This window comes from Pinus tabuliformis, chromosome 2_1 (genome assembly GCF_031772625.1).
Source record: "Pinus tabuliformis cultivar Carrire ecotype Pingquan chromosome 2_1, CPIR1, whole genome shotgun sequence".
Taxonomy (NCBI): domain Eukaryota; kingdom Viridiplantae; phylum Streptophyta; class Pinopsida; order Pinales; family Pinaceae; genus Pinus; species Pinus tabuliformis.
Window position 1 is genome coordinate 642842928 of NC_142299.1, and position 23677 is coordinate 642866604.

General features: G+C 39.5%; 1 protein-coding gene across 2 annotated transcripts in view; it reads right to left on the bottom strand.

Annotated features, from left to right (window-relative positions):
* Positions 1-23677, bottom strand: part of LOC149202209 (uncharacterized) — a 511066-nt gene that overhangs the window by 293460 nt on the left and 193929 nt on the right. For both annotated transcript variants that reach the window (XM_089403126.1, XM_089403125.1), the window contains exons 6-7: positions 19995-20274; positions 19785-19849 (exon numbers count right to left, since the gene is read on the bottom strand). In XM_089403126.1, the coding sequence (XP_089259252.1) occupies positions 19785-19849; positions 19995-20274 (345 nt within the window). The remainder of the gene's footprint in view (positions 1-19784; positions 19850-19994; positions 20275-23677) is intronic.

Consider the following 23677-nt stretch of genomic DNA (forward strand, 5'->3'; position numbering starts at 1 on the left):
AATGCATCAAAATATTCTAATTATCCCAAACAACATCACGATACTTCTTCAATCTATCATTCTTGCATGCAAATTTACTCTATATTTGAAGAATGACTAAATCAAAATCCCCCTTGATACTAGGCAATTTAATTTTCAATTCTTTTGCCAACTCTAGTCCTAATAATAAAGTTTCATAATTTGCTACATTGTTAGCTGCATCAAACTCCAATCTATAGGCAAACTTGAATATATGACCAAGAGGGGAGGTAAAGACAATTCTAGCACCCTCACCAAACTTAGAATGGGCACCATCAAAATTCATGTGCCAAATTCCATCTTTCTTACTTTCCACCTCCTTCTCCAAAGGAGAAAAAGAATTAGCCAAGATGGCATAGTTTCCCAAGTTATCAAATTCATACACAATTTCATTATGAGGCTCCTTGGGATTATCCACATTATACTTTATCTCCAACTCCCTATCCAATCTAGCCATCATGCCCTCACTATTAGGAATGGTAGCAAAAGTTAAATCCATTTGCAAACTACCCCCTATATCGACTCCCCACTTTCTAGACAATAACATCCCCCAAGCATTAGGCACGTCAATCACCATGATATCCATGGTGATCACAATATCAAGATGCACAACGAAGTGGACTTGAAGATCCTTTATCAAACCACAAACTTCAATAACCTTTGAATCCATAGCACAAATGGTGTGGTTAGTTCTAGAAATCCTCAAGTTTAACTGATTCATGACCTTCTTAGTCATGACACAAGAGGATGCCCCAAAGTCAAACATACAATTGTGTAAAAGCATTCCATTGACCAGCATAGTGATAAAAAAAGGTTGTTGGTCTCTGTTATCTATACACATATCACTACTTTGCAAAATGATAGGGGCATCCTCATATCTATCCTTAGAAAAAATTGACATTTCCTTCCCATGAGGTGCATCAATAACTTTCAACAACTTATACCTTTGAGAGGGAATCTTCATGATTTCAGTCACACGTACTAAAATATTTGCATTATTTATCCATCCTCCCAAGTCAATATTCCACTTAGAAGTGTGTGGAGTGAAATTTTTGTGGGCATTTTGATTTCTTTCCTTATTTCTTGCCCTTTCTTTATCTTTCGCTATCTCTAAAATTTGATTTGATGAAGGCTTCTCCCCATACAATTCAATAATCCTATCCAACTCTTCAAAGTTATTCACACTAAGGGAGGATGCGGACTTCTTACTTATCTTTTGGCTATTCTCCATAACTCCTATCCAATTCTCCAAGGACAAATGATGCTCTTTTCCATCCACATTTATTTGCTCACTTGTCCCACAAATTTCTCCTTCCCGGATCCTTCTTGCACAAGGACAAGTGAGTTCAACATGTAGTTCATCCAATGTTTTAAAAACAGGATGATTTGAACCAGAAACTGGTCAAACCGGTCAGTTCATTAGCCGACCGGGTCAAACTGGTAGAAAAACTAGGTTCGACCCCTCAATTCGCCAAGAAACCACAAAAACCTGTGCCAACCAGCCTGTTTAGGACAGAACTGGCCGTTTTAGGGTTAAACCGGTCGGTTAGCTGCCAAGATTGCGGAGGACCCACACAGCACAATTTAGGAAGCTTCTAGGGTGTTTTGGAGGGAAAATAAGGGTTGTTTCCCTCCAAAAACACCCCCTCCAAGCCTTTAAAAGGAGCTTGCCACTCTCATTTGTCTCACACATCTCATTTGGATTATTTGTGAGTTTGATTGGGAGCTTGGAGAGTGTTGAGTTTTTGCTTGAGTAGTCATCTTGGAGGCTTGGAGTTGGAGCTGGAGTTGGAGCTATTTTCGAGATAGTATGGAGCTATCAATGGAGTTGGCATCTTCAAGAGGAGGCTAAGGAAGCTAGTTTGCATTTCCAGGTAAGGCTTTTCACTTGAAAAATTCCTCATTTGACTGTTGTCCATGTATTAAAACATTTTATGTGTTCTATGCTATCAAATTTTGTAGGCTACATGTGCATTTTTTTTCCTAAATTAAGCTTTGGTTTTCCATGTTTCTTAGCTGCATTATTTTTAAATGGCAGATTTCTTTGCAAATTCTAATTATTTCAAGCCAACATGGATCCAAAAGCCAACGACAGTGCATGGGCTCGTTATGATTTGATTGATGGAAAAATGATATGCAAATTTTGCCATAAACCTATTGGAGGTGGGGGTATTCTCAAACTGAAACAACACTTCGCTAGGATAAGAGGCCAAGTAAAGCCATGTGAAGCACCAAATGAAGTGTTAGGTCCTCTTAGGGCAAAATTGTTAAAATTGGCAACTAGGGCCAAACTCCATGTGTGTCATCCTATTAATGGCAGCTGATATTTTTCTTGGATCCCTCTCGTCGAGAGGTGTAGGATTGATCTAAAGATCATCTGATTCCGATAAATATTCATGGAGATATGAATTTATTTGTGTTATAGGACAATTTGTCAAGGTCGGCCAGCAACCAAATAACCCCCACATGTGCTCAACGTTTTAGTATAAAAGGAGGTGACTTGATAGTCATTTGAACACACACTTCTTGTGATCTCTTCCTCTCCACTTGTCTTTGGGTTTTTGGTGGGAGGAAGAGATCCTAAGAAACTACGCAGCCCTAAGGAGAGGATGCCCTAGCTCAACGTTGTCATGGAGAAGGCATGCCCTAAATCTAGATGCAGGCAATGAAGAGAAGGCTCTACGACCTTATATGGTAGCCTACATGGAGAGAAACTCTTATGGTGGACACCATTGTATACGTTGTCCATATCAAAGCTTCCCTAAACGTTGTTCATGATATAGCCACCCTAAACATTCTCTGTTTTAGCCGCAACAAAGAGAGACAGAACAGTGTTGTGTTTTAGGGTTGTTTCTAGGGTATATTTAAGGGCCGAATTGTTGTGAGGGGAGGCCAAGATAGCTCCCTGGAGGGCCGATGCAAGGATAGGTTGGTTCAGCCTGCATGGAGGTGTCTTGGGTGCAGAATTCTTGAAGGAAGGGCAGCGTATGGTGCTGTAGGTGGGCCGCAGGTCCTAACTCTATTTGGAGGGCAGCGTGGAGCTGTTTAGGGGCTATCTATGCCCAGGACAACAGCCAAGGGTGCCAGCACCTCTTCAAGACTAGGTCGCAACAAAAGGGAGATTATTTGTGTAGGTATTTAAGGGTTGTTGCAACATGCACATGCCCTAACCAGGGACAGCAGTACAACAAACTTGGAGCAACAGTTGTGTCATGTATTGGGTCAAAGATTTGGCCTGTTTTGGATCAGTTTGTTGAGCATCCATGGGTACATGATGTACAGTGTGAGTACATGTTGTACAGTGCATCATAGTGCACATAGGAGCAGCAATGCATAGCATGTTGTACAGTGCAGCATAGTGCACATAGGAGCAGCAATGCATAAGCATGGTGTAGATCAGTGTTGTTGGACATTGGTGCAGCAATGGGACAGCATGGTAATGATGGACATATAGCAGCAGCAAGAATGTATTGCAGCACCAGGATGATGAGGTATTGCAGCATGCATTTGGGCATAGTGCAATGAAGAGCTCAGCATAGTGCAGCAGTATAGTGATGGGTACAATCATGATTAATGAAGCATGATGAGATGCAGCATAGTGATGACGGGTGCAGCATGGTGCAGCACAGTGAGATGCAGCACGATGATGAGGTGCAGCACAATGATAGGTGATGGAGTCACCATGGAGAATCAGTGGAAGTAACATGTCCTCAACTGAGTTCAGCTACCTCATGTATCATCTTAGAGGTGATCTATGTTCTTATTTAGATAAGTCAAAGTGTTGACTTTTGTTGTAAATGTACTATCTCTCTCTCTGCTGAACTATTGAAAAACATATAAGAAGAATTGATCAAGGTTTCCCCACATTGGGGTTTGTCCCTAGCTAGCACCACATCTTCTGTCCTCTTAACTTGGCTTGTCTTTTGTGATTTATGTTTATGTTCTATCTGCAATTTACTATTACGCTGATTTGATTGCTAATCTGAAAAGATATTGAGCTAACTGTGAAAATTGAAATAAATTGCTCTAAGCATAGAACATACCTAAAATTAACATGGTATCGGAGCTGAGGTGAAGACAAAGCCGAAGCAAGAGTGAAAGAGCAATCACCAAAGACAGTTGGGAAAGAACAAAAGGCTCAATGGATTCCTCAACCCTCTTAAAATTCACCAACGGTGAAGTCGAAGCAGAGAATATTTGTCCGAGTGGTGCAGCGGAAGCATCTGATGGCCTACCTAAAGATCACTTCAATGGGAAGTCTGGATCTAAGGGTGGAAGGAAAGGCAGATGCCTTGCTTGCAATAAGTTCGGCCATTATGCGAAGGAGTGTCTGAATGGTAGGGACACATCACTTGATGATGATAACAATCATTCTAATGGCACCTTCAATGATCGAAGGAATGATAGGTACAATGGCAAAGGAAAAAGTAACGCAGGTCATCAAGGAAATAGCCGACTCTTCAAAGAAAGAAAGGAACCCCAGGGATGAAGAATCAAATGTTGTTTCTGATAAGATAAAGAAGCATTATATTATATTGGCCCTCTCCTCCAGACTCTTTGGGAATCTAGCTTATTGATTGTAGTGATTCAAGGCACTTGATCGGATAGAAGGGTACTCTCTCTAATTTGGTAGAGATGAAAACAATCATGGGATTATACTTGGAGTCAATGCCACCTATCTCGGAAAGGGTGTAGGGAATATTACCCCTCAATTGAATGAGGGTAACTCGATTCATTTATAAGAATCTCTTTATGTACCAGATCGCAAGAAGAACCTGGTGTCCATTTCGGCAATGGAAGTCAAAGGTTTCAAGGTGGCATTCATCGATGGAAAGGTACGTGTTTGAAAATAGAATTTTCAAAGATGCTTTTATCCTTGAGTTCAAGATTGGCAATTTATATCAAGTTGCAGGATGGTCCATTGGGGACCATGTCAGTGGACACATCTCATTTATAGCACGGGAGGTCTGATTATTATGAGGCCCTACACGATGTGAGTCAGATGGTGACGGGGAAGCCTGAATTCAAGAAGAGCATGAAGGTACATGTTCGAGATGTACCGAAGGAAAATCTTACAAGGGGACCATTCCCCTCATACAGCAAGTCCACAGGTTTGGAATAACCCGAGGGGTTTGAGATTCATGATCGGGAATCTCATGTATGCAGGTGTAAGAAAGCCCTCTATGGCTTGAAGCAAAACACCCCAAGCTTAATATGAAAGGATTGATAGCTGTCTGATGAAGCTAAGATTCACTAGGAGTGAAGCCAATCCAAACCTTTGCTTGAAGGTTGTGGATGATAGACCTCTCATACTAGCACCTTTTGAGGACAATCTCTTTCTGATAGGTATAGACCCTCTCATTTGCAAAAGTAAGAGGGAGTTGGATTCCGAATTTAGAATGGTGAACTGCAAGCTCATGACTACCTCGATGGATCTTAACTTTCAGAAGTTATGTGGTAAGGATGCCAGACCTGATTTGGGAAATGCCTCTGAGTTTCAAAACTCATTCTAGCATTGACGTTCTTGGTAAACTCCTGTCCGGATATATGTTTTGTAGTTAGCATGTTGAGCTCATATATGGTTGAGCCTCACTGGATTGGTGCCCAGAATCTTCTGAGATATCTTCAGGGCACAATCTCTCATGGATTGAGATATACTGCCGGAAATGTGAAGTTGCATGATTATTCGAATGTTGACTGGGTAGGCAGTGTGGAGGATCGCAAGAGCACTTCTGAGTGTTGGTTCTTTTTGGGTTCTGCTTCGATATCCTAGATGAGCAAGAAGCAAAAGATGGTTGCTTTGAGCATCACTGAGACCGAATACATAGATATGAGTATGACCTCGTGTGAAGCTGCTTGGTTGAGGAAGCTCTTCAGTAAGTTTTTTGACATATGATAGATACCACCGTGATCTTCTGTGACAACCATAGGGGGATTCGATTGTTAAGGAATCCCGTGTGTTATGATCACTCCAAGCTTATAGACATTAGGTACCACTTTATCTGGGATATGGTACATCAATGAGCAAGAAGGCTCCATTGCATTGGGACTGATGTGCAGGTTGCAGACATTCTTTCGAAGCCCCGAGGAAAGGTCAAATTTGTGACTTTCCTGAACGACTTGGAGTCATTGAGAGACCCTCTTATGAAGGTCCTGTATGATGCATGCATTGAGCTCTAGGAGCTCCGGGGGGCTTGGGGTACTTCTTGGAGCAACAAGCGACCATAGGGTGACTCACCCTCCCCTAATGGTGCACTGTGTATAGGGTGAATGGTTCAGCCTTCCCCTGTGATACCCCGTGGCGACTTATGGACAGGATGAGTGATTCTCCTGTTGAGGCATCTTACCCATGCAGTCTGAGACTCATGGGAATTACATCTCATTTGGCCAATGAGTAGGGAAATGGGGTTAGGGACCATAGTAGTATTAATGGCCGCATCGTGTATCTACCGTACTCCCTATGCTAGGATGACCGACATTGATCTGGGATCAATTGTAACTGACTTCAGGTCAGTAAAAGTGATATAGCTCACTCTCTCTTGGAGTTGATTTGGGATCAGTATGAGTGGTTTGAGACACCCTCTTGATATTGGTCTGGGATCAATGAAACTGACTTCGGGTCAGTATGAGTGGTTTGAGAAACTCTCTTGTGATATTGATCTAGGATCAATGAAACTGACTTCGGGTCAGTAAGAGTGATATAACTCACTCTCTTTTGGAACTGATCTGGGATCAATTGGAACTGACTTCAGGTCAATAAGAGTGATATAGCTCACTCTCTCTTGGAGCTGATCTGGGATCAGTATGAGCGGTTTGAGACACCCTCTTGATATTGGTCTGGGATCAATGAAATTGACTTCGGGTCAATATGAGTGGTTTGAGACACTCTTGTGATATTGATCTAGGATCAATGAAACTGACTTCGGGTCAGTAAGAGTGATATAACTCACTCTCTTTTGGAATTGATCTGGGATCAATAAGAGTGGTATGACACACTCTCTTCATATGGGACTGACTTCGGGTCAGTAGAGAATGGTATGAGACATTCTCGATCAATTCTGTAGAGAATGGTATGAGACATTCTCGATCAATTCTTCTTCTTCATGGTTTAGCATAGCAGAGAAGTACAGGGCACTGATGGACAAGATAGTACAATCTGGCAAATCGATTAGCAGATGGAGTTCTCCCTAGTTGAGAGGGAGTGTTAAAATTGGAAACTAAGGCCAAACTCCATGTGGGACATCTTATTAATGGCAGCGGATATTTTTCTTGGATCCCTCTCGTCGAGAGGTGTAGGATTGGTCTAAAGATCATTCGATTCCGATAAGTATTCATGGAGATATGAATTTATTTGTGTTATGGGATAATTCGTCAAGGTCAGCTAGCAACCAAATAACCCCCACATGTGCTCAACGTTTTACTATAAAAGGAGGTGACTTGATAGTCATTTGAACACACACTTCTTGTGATCTCTTCCTCCCCACTTGTCTTTGGGCTTTTGGTGGGAGGAAGAAATCCTAAGAAACTACGCAACCCTAAGGAGAGGATGCCCTAGCTCAACGCTGTCATGGAGAAGGCATGCCCTAGATCTAGATGCAAGCAATTAAGAGAAGGCTCTACGACCTTATATGGTATCCTACATGGAGGGCAACTCTTATGGTGGACACAAGTCTATACGTTGTCCATATCAAAGCTGACCCTAAACATTGTTCATGATATAGCCACCCTAAACATTCTCTGTTTTAGCCACAGCAAAGAGGGACAGAATAACGTGGTGTTTTAGGGTTGTTTCTAGGGTACGTTTAAGGGCCGAATTCTTGTGAGAGGAGGCCGAGACAGCGCCCTAGAGGACCGAGGCAAGGAGAGGTTGGTTCAACCTGTGTGGAGGTGTCTTGGGTGCAGAATCCTTGAAGGAAGGGCAGCGTATTGTGCTGTAGGTGGGCTGTAGGTCCTAACTCTCTTTGGAACAAAGCGTGGAGCTGTTTAGGGGCTATCTATGCCCAAGACAGCAGTGAAGGGTGCCAGCACCTCTTCAAGTCTAGGCCGCAACAAAAGGGAGACTGTTTGTGTAGGTATTTAAGGGTTGTTTCAACATGCATGTGCCCTAACCAGGGACAGCAGTACAGCAAACTTGGAGCAGCGGTTGTGTCATGTGTTGGGTCAAAGATTTGGCCTGTTTTGGATCAATTTGTTGAGCAGTCATGGGTACATGATGTACAGTGTGAGTACATGTTGTACAGTGCAACATAGTGAACATAGGAGCAGCAATGCATAGCATGTTGTACAATGCAGCATAGTTCACATAGGAGCAGCAATGCATGAGGATGGTGTAGATCAGTGTTGCTAGACATTGGTGCAGCAATGGGACAGCATGGTAATGATGGACATATAGCAATAGCAAGAATGTATTGCAGCACCAAGATGATGAGGTATTACAGCAGCAGGATGATGAGGTATCGCAGCATGCATTTGGGCATAGTGCAATGAAGAGCTCAACATAGTGTCGCAGTACAGTGATGGGTACAGTCATGATTAATGAAGCATGATGAGATGCAACATAGTGACGACGGGTGCAACATGGTGCAGCATAGTGAGGTGCAGCACAATGATAGGTGATGGAGTCACTGTGGAGAATCAGTTGAAGCAGCATGTCTTCAACTGAGTTCAGCTACCTCATGTATCATCTTCTCAAAGATGATCTATGCTCTTATTTAGATAAGTCAAAGTGTTGACTTCTGTTATAAATGTACTATCTCTCTCTCTCTCTACTGAACTATTGAAGAATATATAAGAAGAATTGATCAAGGGTTTCCCCACATTGGGGTTTGTCCCTAGGTAGCGCCACATCTTGTGTCCTCTTGTCTTGGCTTGTCTTCTGCGATTTATGTTTATGTTCTATCTGCAATTTACTATTATGCTGATGTGATTGCTAATATGAAAATATATTGAGCTAACTGTTAAAATTGAAATAAATTGCTCTAAGCATAGAACATACCTAAAATTAACAAGAATACCTTTCCAAGTTTGAAAAGTTTGAGTAGAATAAGGCTAGGGAGAAAGTCATCCAATATGACATTGCAAGGAAGAGGGAATTATTAGAAACCATGAAAGAGAGTGGGGGTATGATGATTATAAGATTCAAGACTCCTTTTCTATCCCTTTCACCATTGACCCCTTTCACTATGTTCCTCCTTCTTTTAGCCAACAATCAAAAGGAAGAAAGAGAACAAACATCCAAAGTTATTTCTCATCCTCTGCCAATATTGTCTCTTCTAATCCCACTTCCTCCTACCAAGTCATCAACCCACTTTGGATCAACATTGGAAAAAACAATGCAAAGAAACTTTTTATCAATACATTGTTAGATGGTGGTATGATGCAGATATCCCATTTAATGTTGCTTGCTCACCTTATTACCAAGCTATGTGGGGCTTTGTTATAGCTACAGAAAAGGATTTCAAACGCCCTAATATGCATGACTTGAGGGGAGATCTTTTGCAAAAAGAGATTTCTTCCATTGATGAGTATTTGGCTGAGTATAGAGATTCATGGCTCAAAACAGGTTCCATCATGTCAAATGGATGGACCAATGGAAAGAACCACACTATCATTAACTTCCTTATTTCTTGCCCTCAAGGAACCATGTTTTTGAGATCAGTTGATGCATCTGATAAGGTGAAGGATGGAACCCTTCTATTTTAGCTTTTGGATGACATTATTCAGGGAGTAGGAGAGAAGACTATTGTGCAGGTCATCACCAATAATGCCTCAAACTATGTTCTTGCTGGAAATATGCTTGAGTCCAAATATAGGACCATATGTTGGTCTCCATGTGTTGCACATTGCATACACCTCATGCTTGAGGACATAGGCAAAGTGGAGTGGGTAAAAAACACTGTATAGCATGCCAAGTGCATTACAAATACATTTACAACCACTCATGGGTATTGAGCCTAATGATGAAAAACACTAGGGGCAAAGAGCTTGTTAGGCCTGCAATTACGAGATTTGCAACTCACTTCCTCACGTTGCAATGTCTCAATGCTCAACAAAAAAACCAGCAAAAAATGTTCTCTTCCAATGATATGACTGAATCTCGGTGGGCTCGCAGACAATATGGCAAAGATACCAAAAAGAAAGTGTTTGACAATTATTTTTGGAAAAAGTTTGCAGAGCTTCTGAAAATTACCGAGCCCCTTGTTAAGGTGTTAAGGATGGTGGATGGGGAAAAAATGGCCATGGGCTACATTTATGAGGCTATGGATCAGGAAAAGGAGCATATATGGGTAGCTTACAAGGACAGGTTAGCTAAATATGGTTGTATATGGGAGATCATTGATAGCAGATGGAACAATCAACTCCATCATCCTATACATGCAGTTGGGTATTTTTTGAACCCAAAGTATCATTATAAAGCTTAGCTAGGAGATTTGCAAGATGGGGAGGTCAGAGCTGAATTGATTGATTGCTTGGAGCGCATGGTCCCTATCCATGTAGACCAATTGGAAATACATAGACAACATACTCTTTCCAATAAGACAGCTGGTACCTTTGGCAAAGATGGCAAGAGATGTGGATCAACCAGGTAAGCAATTCCAATTTCCAATTTGTTTTTCTTTTCAAGTTAAATTGTTTACAAATTTACAATTCAAATTATCTATAAATACTTGTAATTTGTAAATAAGTAATGAAATGAACTAAGTTACTAATTAATGTCTTTTTCTTTGTAGCAAATTGGTGGGAGTCATTTGGTGACCAATGTCCTCAATTGCAAAAGTTTGCAATTAGAGTCCTCCACCAAACTTGTAGTGCTTCAGGTTGTGAGCGCAATTGGTTTGTTTTTTAGCGCATACACACGAAGAAGAGAAACCGTTTGGAACAAAAACGGTTAAATGATCTTGTCTTCGTGCAATACAACCTTCAACTAAGGAGGAACCAAATGATGAACAAAACACCTGATCTAGATCCCATTGTGTTGGACGATATTGATCCAACATCAGAATGGGTGGAGGAGACTAAAGATCCTGTGTTTGATGTTGATTTTGATATTGACATGGCATTAGCGGGGGATGAAGCAGATTTGGTGGTGCCATCAGAACCAGGATCAGTAGCCGCATCAAGGAAAGGCAAACAACCAATGGAAGGCACTAGTCGTGCAGCTCGACCAACTCATGCTTCCATTAGGTCCACTTCTATTGTTATTGGTGGCAGTGCTACTGAGGTTGCAGATGAGGCTGAGGCATCCTCAGACTCTGAACCAGATGATGTCTATGTAGCTCCTGCTGATGATGATGATCATGTGTCTAGTAGTGGTGATGAATTTGATGATTGATCATGTGTAGACTCTAGAGTCTAGACTTGTAGTCTTGTAGTAGGCCAATGGCCTCATAGCTTGTAGCATTGTTTTGGGATTTTATAGGCCATTTAGAGCCTCATTGCTTATGTATTTTTTCGATAAGATGTATTGTACACAGTGCTTGGAATCACAGTTTTAAATCTTAAAAATATTTTTTTCATTAAAAATTAATTATTTATTGTATTCTTTTAAAAACCGGTTCATTGAGATCTGACCAGTCCCAGTTTGACCAGTTCCAGTTTGAAACCCGGTTTATTAGGTGGATCGGTCCGGTCACTGGTTCCGGTTTTTAAAACTATGTAGTTCATCACAAGGTCTACAATAAGGCATTGAATTATCAACTAAGTTGGTAGACTCAAGTGGATTTGGTGGCCTATGCTCATTAGGAGGTCCCCTCTTTTGCCATCTATCATTACCTCGATTTTGGAATCTCCTAGCTTGATTTCTTTCCATGGCTCCCAATCTATTTTGGATGGCTCTCATTTGACTAGCGTGATTTACCTCCATACTCTTAATGAGTTGGGTCAATTATTTTATAGGATCATGTGTAGTCTCTTCCTTGGCCTTGCCTTTGGAATCATTAGATTTTGATGGCCCTCTATTGAAACTAGGAATTTCAGATTTTCCTTATTGCTTTCTAGTCCTTTGCATCTTCAAGGCTTCAGTTTGAGCTACACCCAAATTTGTAGGCTCCTTCCTCCTCAACTCATAAGCAGTGTCAACACCAAAAGCATCCAAATATGAGCATAAGAGAAATTCATTAGGAGGTTTAACAGTAGCAAGCATGTTTTTTACCAAATCATTAAATCTCTTGTTAAACTCCTCCATGGTTTCATTCTCATTTTTCTTCATGTTGCTAATGGCATTGATCAAGTACATATTTTCTTTTTTCTCTCCAAACTTTTCAAAAAAGCATTTATTATGGCTTGTAAGGAGTTATATGAGTTAGCAGGTTGCTCAGTGAGCCAATCAAGAGCATCCTCTTCTAAAGAGAGAACAAAAAGTCTCATCTTTACATCCTCTTCGTCGCAGTGTTACACCATTTAAAAATGCAAACATTGAAGTTCTTCACATGCGATGTAGCACTAATGGAATTGTTACCTTGAAAGGAAGGCAACTTTTCAATAGCCTTGTCAGGGATATTGTGAGGATAACCATTTATGTTAGTAAAATCACAAGGAACAAAAAGATCATTCATGATCCTAGGCTCTACTTGTTCTTGAAAAACCAAATGAATATCACAAATAGTCTGTTGCCCAAGATTAGCAAGACTTCTACTATGAGATAGTCTATTTAACCTCTCTCTAAAAAGCCTTTCAGGCTCAAGAGAGGGGCTAATTAGACCACTTGAATTTCTCCTAGTAGAAACGCTTGCAAAATTTGAATTCACTAGAGTCGCCACATGAGCAAGAATCTAATCCTAAATTTCAATATGCTAAAACCAAAAGTTAGTTGATTTCCCAAGTACAAGAAGACTTGTCCCCGGCAACGGCGCCAAAAGATGTTGACCCTACCGCCTACACCTACCTACAGTTAGTGAGAAAATCATTTAACCCCACAAGGTGTGGTTGGTGGCAAGGAACTAAGAGAAGGGGTTGTCACCTATTCCCAACTCTCTCTGTTTAAGCTATCTCCTAGGCTAGCTATGGGGGGTGGTCCCTAAAGGAAAACTAAGTTAAAGATGTGAGGTTTCTAGGAGAATGTTAGAGTGAAATGGATTACTTTTTAAGATTACAAGCAAATATGATGTGAGAAATATGAAATGAAATAACCATTAACAACCATCAACACATGAGATAAGCATAAGCATATGAAAAACCAGTGCTTTCTAAAGTATTTCTCTTAAAATAAATGAAATGCTTTCAAATGGGAGCACAAGTAATCATGAAAGTGAAGCAAGAAAATGTTAGCACAATAATCAATACAAGATTCAAGGATGCTTCCAAGATATATGATCAATTGCTAAATCAAAGCATACAAGGATATCTTGCAAAAGGAAAACAATTAGTATTCTACTTGCAAACTATAGATGAAATAATGTTTGCCAAAAACAAAGTATTCAATACAGCAATGACAAGTAAAATGACCAATTGCAAGTAAAACCATGAGATGTGTTAATATGAAACGCACCTACACTAGATTTGGATGCAATTTTCTTGCTTACTTTTAATCTAAAATGCCTAACCTAGATGAGAAGTTCTCCTTTTGAGCTCTTACCAAAGGGTAAAACTTGGGGTGACTGTTGTTTATTTCTGGTAGCATCAGATGTGCTCTTAGCCTCAAAATTTGCAGGGAGGCTAGGACACATGTATTCCACAATACCCAGAAATCATTTTGGCAAATTCCACCTGGAGACAGTTTTATTAAAATAATTAATTATTTTTAATGGGTGCCTAAGTCTGAACTTAGGAAATTAAAATAATTAAAGGGTATTAATCTAACTGTGGGTGAAACTTTTAGAAGACGACGAGGATCAAGCCAAAATGATCTGAGCCATTGATTAGGATCTAATCTGGGCTATTGGTGTTTATTTGGGGTAGCATTGGATGTGCTCTAGCCATGAAAATTGATAGAGAGGCTAAAGCACATGAGATCTCCAAGACCTAGAAATGGTTTGGGTCGATTCTAACTAGTTTGGAAGATATTAAAATAATTAATACTTTTAATGGAGTTCCTAAGTCTAAACTTAGGAAAAATAAAATATTAATGAGTATTAATATAAAACTGGATTAGAAGGTTCCAAAAGTCATGGATCAAGCCAAACCTAATCTTAATCGTTGATTAGAGATTTAATCTTGCCGTTGAAGGACCAACGAGAAAAGTATAAGAGGAGGCTTGAGAGTCAGTTGGAAGACATACTAAGGGAGACCAGTCAGTTCGATTTCTGGAACGGGGTTAGCTGAGAAATTCGAACTAGTGGTTTGGAGAGCAGCAGGACGCCGCAAGTACAGAACAGAGAGTCATGATCAGCAACAGAAGACCAACGCAGAGGCAGCAGGAGACTGGGCAATCACTAAAGGGCCTGCATGGGTGACGCAGAGAGGCCCAGGGCCGACGCAGTCAAGCAGGGGCTAACGCAGTGTGTCTGGGAGCTACGCAGAGGTCAGCCTAGTTGACACTAGGACTAGGAGAAGTGCTGGAGAATTTTTCTCTCTGTTGGGTAAGCCAGTTTGGCACCCTGTTGTACTGAAGAATTGCTAAATAATAAAATCCTCCCTTGCTTCACCGGTTTTCGCACATTGGGTTTTTCCAGGGACTCTTGTCCAAAATATCTGTGTCGATGTATTTATTCTTGTGCATGTGTTTGTTTTGTATTACGGTGTGATATCTACAACATAATTTATTTTAATGTTTATTAAAGGAATTTCATAAATAACTTATTGAAAATAAGCAGGCAAAGTAAATCAGATATTGCAGTGATAGACTTTTCACAATTGGTTCTCAACAAAAGGATTATAAGAGGAGGCTTAATTGGCATTTGGAAGACAAATCAAGTGGGAGATCAGAGATCGAATTTCTGAAGTGAGCAACGCAGCAATTGCCATAGAGATTCGAAGTGATTTCTTGCAGAGGGGCAGGGATAGTTCCGGTTGGAGATTTCTTTTGATCCAGGAATACTTAGTTGAGGAGGCAGAGAGAGATTTGGGAGAGGCTATGCCGGCTAGCATAGGCTGACGCAGAGGCAGTGCAAAGCCTTAAGGAGATCTGTATTTTTGCTGGTGAGATCGATTTCTGAAGTCGGAAGTCGTGGTGTGAGACCAGGAGGACATAATCGAAGTCTTAGAGAGGCAAATCGAGCAGTAGAGGGAGTGACGCAGTACCTAGGAGTTGGGACATTGGGCCTACGCAGTGACTGCACAAAGGCAGCGCAGAGGCAACAAGGGACTAGCCATTCTGTGGCTAGATCAGTCAAGATCACCAGTGATAGTGTGAGATATTTCTCACTAATCTTCTATCAGTGATATTCTCTATACTGGATAGCCAGCAAGGCATCCAGAGATTGTATTCAAAAAAACTATTGCTTAATAATACAAACCCTCAACTACTGCACCGGTTTTCCCGCATTAGGTTTTTCCAAGGACTTTTGTCCAAAAACAACGGTGTAATGTGTTGTGTATTTCTTTCTTGCTAAGTTTATTTTTTCGCTTATATAATTTAATTGGTGAAGACTACAGTGTATTAGTTTCGGTGTTTACAGTGGGAAACAATAAATAATTTGTTTAGTAATTAATAAATAGAAGGAACTTAATCAGTTGCTGCAGTGGTGATGCGGGTAATTGAATTTTCACAACTATAAAAAAGAGGGGGCGAGGACACGGTGATATCATTAACGATACTTGTCCCCTGAGTCTTACGAGTCAGTGTGTGCCTTCGTTCCTACAATGGGACAAGCCACCTTCATAACTGCAGGGTCACAATGCTTTTACTGTACTTCGTACCAAATAGAAGAACTTTTCAGAAAAGTTTTTTTCTCTATAACTTCTATCAACCAAGCTTATGCTTGGAGGTTGATTTTAAATGTGCAACTAAGTTAAGATGCCTACTATGATATGTAAGTAAATTTGCAAGTGCTATGTAAAAGATGGAGATGATTTAAACACAAGATTGCATAAGCTTTATAACATGTAAAATTGTGAAGTGAAAGTATTTGATTTGACTTGTGATAAATTAATGATACACTAAAAGCAAACTTGAAACTTATGAGCAATTGATTTGCATGTAAAATAAATGGCAATGCTTGTGAAAAAAAAACTCAAGATTGTACTCAAAATAGCTTTGCAAAAGAAAGAAATTTAACTTGAGAGATTAGCTTGACATAAAATAAATGGTTGCTTTGGAAAGTGAAATTGCCCAAATACACAATGCATCAAAACTTAAGATGTGAAATTGTTGCACAATAGTGAAGCATAAGTGAACTTTAGACAATACCCAAGCTAAAATGTATCAATTTAAAGAGATGTTTGCATAAAAAATGAATTGCTATGAAATAAAATGTAACTTGTGACTTGTAGCAATCAATGTAAATGGCAAGCAAATTGTAGTGAACTTTAGCAAATTAAGTGAGATGTATGGTTGTGTTAATTAGCAAATTGAAGCATGCATGTAAATGAGAAGAGAAGTTAGAATCAACAAATCAAACCAACCACAAGTTCTCTCCCAAAGTGGAGAGGTCAGGATGTCAACAGGTAAAATCCACGCTCCCAAAAATCAATTTTTTTTAATTAAATTACAAAGGACAAGGGCCCATGAAAGCCTCCTCCAAACACAAGGAATATCCTTTACAATGAAGTCTTTAGACCATAGACTTTTCCTTGATGAATCACTGTTGCAAATCAAGCCAAAGAAGGGCCTTGAAATATGAAATTTCAAAGGGCTCGCTTTAGGTACAAGAAAAAACGGATTTTTGGCAAGAAGAAAAGATAGGCTAAGCCTCCTTGAGCCCACAGCCAAGAGAGAGAAGTGCAGCCCCAAAATGGAACTTGGTTCTGCTAAAGAGAGCCTTGAATGCCCACGGCCAAGAGAGAAAATTAGTCTTGAATTGAGAGCCCAAGGTCCTACACACAACTTGTTAATAGTTTCAAATGATAAATCTCGCAAGTTGTCACAAGAAACAAGTTAGAGAGGGCTGCAAGACAAACCAAGTGTTAGCTATGAAATTACTCAATAAAATTACAAATGTATGTGTACAATATAATCTACAAAGGATAAGCTAAAGTGTATGAATAAACTCTCATTTTTTCCTAGCCAAGATTTAGCTCTAAAATAACAAGATATTAGCAAGTGAAGCACAATATTTGAGAAATAAATATTGAATTATGAAGCAAGAGATATGAGACCAAATCCCAAAAGAAATCTCTGCAAGACAAATTCGAAGGATAAGACTTTGGCAATTCACAAATGTGGGTTCTCCTTGAGCACTTTCAAGAGTGGATTGGTTCGCTCGAGAACTTCCCCTCACGCTTGAAGCTTGATCAAAGAAAGATTTCTACACATGTTCACATGAACAAATTAGATCCACATGGGCTTAATCAAATGAAATGAAAAGAAAATTTTAAAGATATATTTGACATCAACTAAAACATTTCTCTATCTAGAGCAACTAAATAATCCTTATGCTAATGTGAGATAACTACACATCAACATAACTTGAAAAGCATAATAGAAATAATAACATAATGAAACAAATAGAATATAAGAGCAAGAATATCAAGAAGTTACCATACACAAGGAGAACCCCTCAAATGTAACCTCAAAGTATTTTGTATTAATTGCAAAGAGAGTACAATCTAGTAGAGTATCCTTCAACACAATAGCTCATATTCCAAATTACAATATGAGAGCCCAAGGATCAATTATATAAGAGAATGGGAGAAAATCCCAATGTAGAGTCCACATGACAAATGGCAATGGAGGAAATCCCAAGAAAAGAAAGTCGAGTTATAAGTGGGGATGAAAGAGCCCAAGTGTAGAGCCTCCACCAAATCGAATTCCATATGTGGCATGAGCAATCTTCATCAAGCAAACCGAATTCTCCAAGTGTGCAATGAGTGGGAGTTAACTCCCCATCCAACTAGCCACAAAGTGCCACCTCAAATGATGATCCCAATGTTCCCAACGTATATCCTCATCCTAAACTGCGTCGGCCTCCAAGTGCAATACGTAATTCCCAAGTGGATGTGCCAAGTGTAGAAGAAGTGAAGCTAAGGTGAGATAACTTTTTACAAAATCCTCCATCAAAATATCCATCAAATATTCCTTTGTGTGAATTAACTCCTCCAAAAGTTCGATTTTCCACATAAGCAGCTTCACAATTAAATGCCAGAAACTCGATTTTCTTGTGGGAGTGGTGCATTTATGATGTAAGGTGCTCAATCATCCTCCACATGTCCCTTGACTCAACTCTTTGACTTGGGATAATTTTCAAGTCATTTCCATGTCATTTTGTCACATGGAGCAATTTATTTCTCTCCATTTAATTTATTTTTGGTTTAATTTATTGCCACTTTTTCCACTAAACTTAGAAAAAGTGGGTTTTGAAGGTCTAGAACACATTTTTAACCCATCAAAGTGTGTCATAGTAGAAAGTTGAAGGTGAGAAGTGCAATTTTTATTACTCATACCCCATACAACTTCTCTAGAAAACACTTATTACATCTCATATACAAATTTTATTGCAATTTCCACCCTGCGAGAAATTTTAAAAATTAAAAAATGACCCCCTAGAGCTAACCAAATTCCACAAAAAATTTTGTGTGATTTAATATTGTAATATACATTGACACTGGACACTAGGACTCACCCAAGGCCTCACCATCAAGCCGTACTCTGTCTTTGGGGTATAATTGGAAGAAAAAACTCAATTATGGTAAGGAGATGATAATTAACCAAGTAAAAAAACCTCTCAGAGTAATACTCACTTGATGATAAGGTCTCAAGCTACCTAGGCCTGTTACATGACTCAAAACTCATCATACTAGTATCACTTGTTACATTTCCCCGCAGGGTTTGTAGAATTTGGGTACAACAGAAAATGATAAAAAGAAGAAGTAGAGTTGAAAAACTCCAGTAATATGATGATGACTGATGGTACAAGCATCCTTTGGTACATCCTTGGGCATGGAGTCTTCAGATAATCCTCAGGTGCCACTCCAATGGTCAACACACCCCATAATCCATATCAAAAGCCCAAATACAAAGAAGCATAAGCACCAAATTGCAAAATGAATAAAGTACCTTTTGATCAGAAGCCCACCTTCGTCCATGTGCTCTTGCCAAATGGGTGAGAAGTTATATGAATGATGCAGGTGGCAGAGATATAATGGCATGTCGTCATCAGTTAGTGGTCGCTGTCAAGGGCTGTTGGATGTGAATTGTGGGAGAAAAAAAATCTCCTATAGGGTCACCTATTTTGGTGGGTAACAAGGTCTTCTCATTGTAAAAATCAATCATTCAACAATCAATTCATTATATATATATATATATATATATATATATATCATCGCATATTCAAATTTACTGTGTAATTGCAAACATCAAGAATTGCTGCCATACAAGTTTTCTATTCTTATTGCTTTATTCCAGTTTTCCTGCCACTCAATCCAAAACACATTTACCAAGTACTATCATACAAAAGGCATAAAAATAAGCAAAATACATTCATCCCGGACCACGTGTATAGATCCCAATACTGCCCATCCAAATAAAGGACGCCTATTTTACCAAATCAGATTCAAACCACCCCTTTACAATGACATGTATGGCTGACCAATCTTAAAGGAAAAAAGTGTTATCTGGATCTTTTCTAGTAAAAATTTCGAACCTTTTATATGAGCAGTGAACTTTTATAAAGCTTCTATGTCTACTTAAAGAAAGAAAAATGTAAAAGGAAAGAGATAAGTCTACTCATTACCCCTGTCAACTCTTTGGCTGACATGACTTTGTCCAGTATCATATCAACATTGGCTCTCCTTCGACCTACACAAGGCATCAAAAACATATGGGTTTCATGACAGCAGGATATTTTATGGTTGCATTCCATCTATTTCCAGTTAATTTGTCTTACTAAATTGCTAGAAGGAATCTAACAAATATTCAAAGAAATATTTGAAGTAGGCCTTACCTCTTGTTTGATTGGATCCTGCGACCATAATTGTGCCATCAAGATCAACAGACAATGTAGCATCATGGTCTCTCGTAATCATCGGCAAAGCTGCTAGGGTCCCTGGTACCCTCATTACGACTGCATTATTTTCTGGTACTTTAACAGATAACTTGTCAAATAAAGAGGAAGGCCCAAAAGGGAAGGAACCTTCTACAGCAAGACCAGGAGACCAAAGATCAGCTCGAGCATAACCTAAGCTATTTGCAGCTGAATGAACCCACTTCATTATCCTTCCATCCTGCAAGCCAACAATAAAGTTGATGAGCTATGTACTTATCAACCAAATCATAAGTTAGGTGAGGCTCAGTGGAATATGTCAACATCCAATGCATTTAGCTCACTGTCTCCAACAAAAGACTTTACTAGGAACAAATTATCTCAGATCCCAGCAAATTGTCACTTAAGGATGAGAAGAATAATAAAGCAACAGTTACGCATTCTTGATATTAAAAGAAGGAGCAATTATATCTCCGCCGATTCAGTACTTGAATTCGCTTAGTCTTGTTTATAACCACCCACCACTCTTGAACTTTGCTCAGACTTGTAGTGTTAAACCCTGAGAAAGGAAATTCAAGAAGAAACATTGCAGAGCTGTGTAAGCTCCAAAACTTAGTGACATCTTCAAAGATACAGATGAACTATTGTAGTATATGGGGTTAAAGTCAAGGGTGTTCCCTTTGACAGCACTGTAACGTACATAAGCTGGTTGAGCATATTTGACTAAAGGAGTTTAATTAAAATTCAATCAAGTAACCAAATCTCAATTTATACTAATTGAGAAGTGTTACACCTCATGATATATGAGATTACACATTGTAATTTTCATCACATTTGTGGAGATTTGCTACTGGCTGCTTGGAGCTTTCAGACCGACTTGGAGGGATTCATCTTCAAGGCCTTGGGATCATTTGATGGAAATCTTTGGTTTGGGGTAGTCTCACTTCTTCTTGGCTATATGATTGTTCTTGCTGCTTGGTGTTCTTTTCACATGTGTTTACCCTTTTGATCACCCCTTGGTTGCACTTATGATGGATGTGGAGCGCACTACCTCTTTATAGTGGTTTGGTATATATGTTTGTCGTGGATAAGAATAATGGTTCTAGCCACCCAAGGGGTTGGATGATGATGTTAGGAGGAACACGTTACATGATGTTGTTGATGTTCCCTACTGACTTCTTGTCTTGATAAATGATGTTGGTTTCACTAGGAGGGGATGTTCTACATGGTCCTTGTCAGCCCTTTATTCCATAAGGGTTAACAACTGTGATATTCATCACACATGGGTAGTTTTCATGATCGATGCTTCTATTTTTTCTACTTGTAACATTGGAGAAGATGCTAGATACTTGACTGCCTTGGTTGATGCTTAGATGGCTATATTTAATGCTTAGTGACAAGCTCCTATAGATGATATGTTGATGGTTATCCATATTGATCAGCTTGCTAGTTCCTTGTATCATGGTAGGGCTCTTTCATTATGGAGGGTTGGTTAAGATATAATTATTGATATCATGGAATACAGTTCTCAAGAAGGAGTGCCCCTAAACATCACGTCTTTTTTTTCTTAAAATGATGTGTAATACTATAGACAAACAACTTCATAGAGAACCCTGATTATTGAAGTATCTATTGTGCTCTGGTAACAAACTTTGATGAAACTGCCAACAAATTACGTAGAGAACTGACCTCCTTTGGCATATTCAAGATCACCCTAAGGTTCTGGACTTAATATGGCGTGATCATGAGGAATACTCCACTTTTTCTCATTAGTTTCGTGTCACATATGCAAACAAATGGGAAATTGTATATCTGTAGCATAAAATAACCTATGAAGCATCAATTTGAATTTGGTTTCTTGGCCGAACTGTCATCTCAGAGTACTCTGTAGATGAGATTGTGTGTTCTGTCCCTAAAAGGAAGTTTTCAAGGAGGAATTGATAAAGTTTTACAGCACATTGATACCTCATCCATATCTAATGGTTTTTGAAGAGGCATGTTAGCAGCTTAGGCACACTGTCCAGGAGTATTATTATAGCTACAGAAGTGGATTGTCCAGAAAGAAATGAAGTCAGTTTGCACATAAAGAATTATATCTACACACCACAAACCCTTAAGGTATTGGGCAGCCAGGACATCCCAAAAAGTATAATTGCAGGCCTGTAGCATTTTTATGCACTTTAACACTTGAAAGGAGATCTGTCCATAATTGTTCATAAAAGAAAGCATTTTCAGGGAAAATCTGATCATATGAACAAAGGAAGGTTACAAGGGAATGTTTTCTTGTATATCAGTTGACTCATCATAGATCAAACAGGCTTCCATCCAGAATCCAAGAGGTTAAAGAGTTTGGATATCAGTGGATAGCTAAAAGAGTTTGTATATCAGTGGATATATGTTGTTCTTCATTTAATTGAGTACTTTCATTAATAATTTCATGTTGTTTTATATGAAAGATCAGTTCCAAGCCTTTTTCCTTGGGAATGATTGGTTTCAGTCTTTAAGACCATGAGTATATATGCAGTTTTGGTATGGGCAGAGTTACCCCTCTTTCAGCAGGGGTACCTATATAGTCATTGGAGCATTCTTAAATACCATTGTAAGCCCAAAGACACAAGTCAAAATCCATGTGAGCCCCTATAGGCATCCTAAACCTTGTCTCATATTGAGTCAGTCTTGGCTTGGTCAGACCATGGCCAGTCCTTTTCAGTTCATCCCGGGTTCTCTTCATCCTATAAGGATTGATGGGCCTTTGATGGGCTTATATGAACAGATGGTTTTATGAGGGGTGATCACCGGTGCACGGACCAATCCAGCCCTCATGGGGTGCACCTATCTCATTCCACGTGGTTATGACTATAGAGTATGTATGTGGCCTTGGCTTTGATGTCATATATCTCAGATGTTTCTCAGACATGGCAATCTCCCAGTCAGCAACATTTCCACCATAATATTCCTAGGGAACTTTTACAGTAAATAGCGAAGCAAACATAGAAAAAAAGCCACAAAAATTAAACACAGGAATCATATCACAAAAATGCACCAAAAACTGCTCTACTAAGCCATTTTATTATAATCTGAAGAGAGTACAATTAGGTACTGGAAACAGTGCACCTGGGCTTGCTCAAGGCAAGCTAGCTAAGCCCAAATGAACAATAAGAAATCCCCCTCAGGTACGCTGCTACTCTATCTTCTAGCTCTACAGTGAACTGCCCAGAAATACTCTAATGGATGAGAAGATCTGCTGCTAGGTCCTCCTCTGGTGCTCAGAAAATTCCGGGAAATTAACTCCGAACTCTCCACCAAATACCCAAAATAACCCACGAAGGAATTGGGCTATGGCTAACCATGGAATTTTGGCCCTCTTTGTCAAAATTCTTAATCCTCTAGGAACCCCTACTGCAGCAAATCTACATCTACTTCACCTACTTGATTTTAATTACATTCATGAAGTTATTCTTCTGAATACTGAAGCAAATTACTTCTGCAGCGTACACTACTTAAATTTGATTTGCATGAAACAAGGAAACTGAGCAAAGAACAAGATACATAGGAAACAGTTATTTTTGGACAAAATAGTCCGTGGAAAAACCCAATGCAAGAAAACCGGTGCAGCAACTCTGAGGGTTTTCTATTATTAAGAA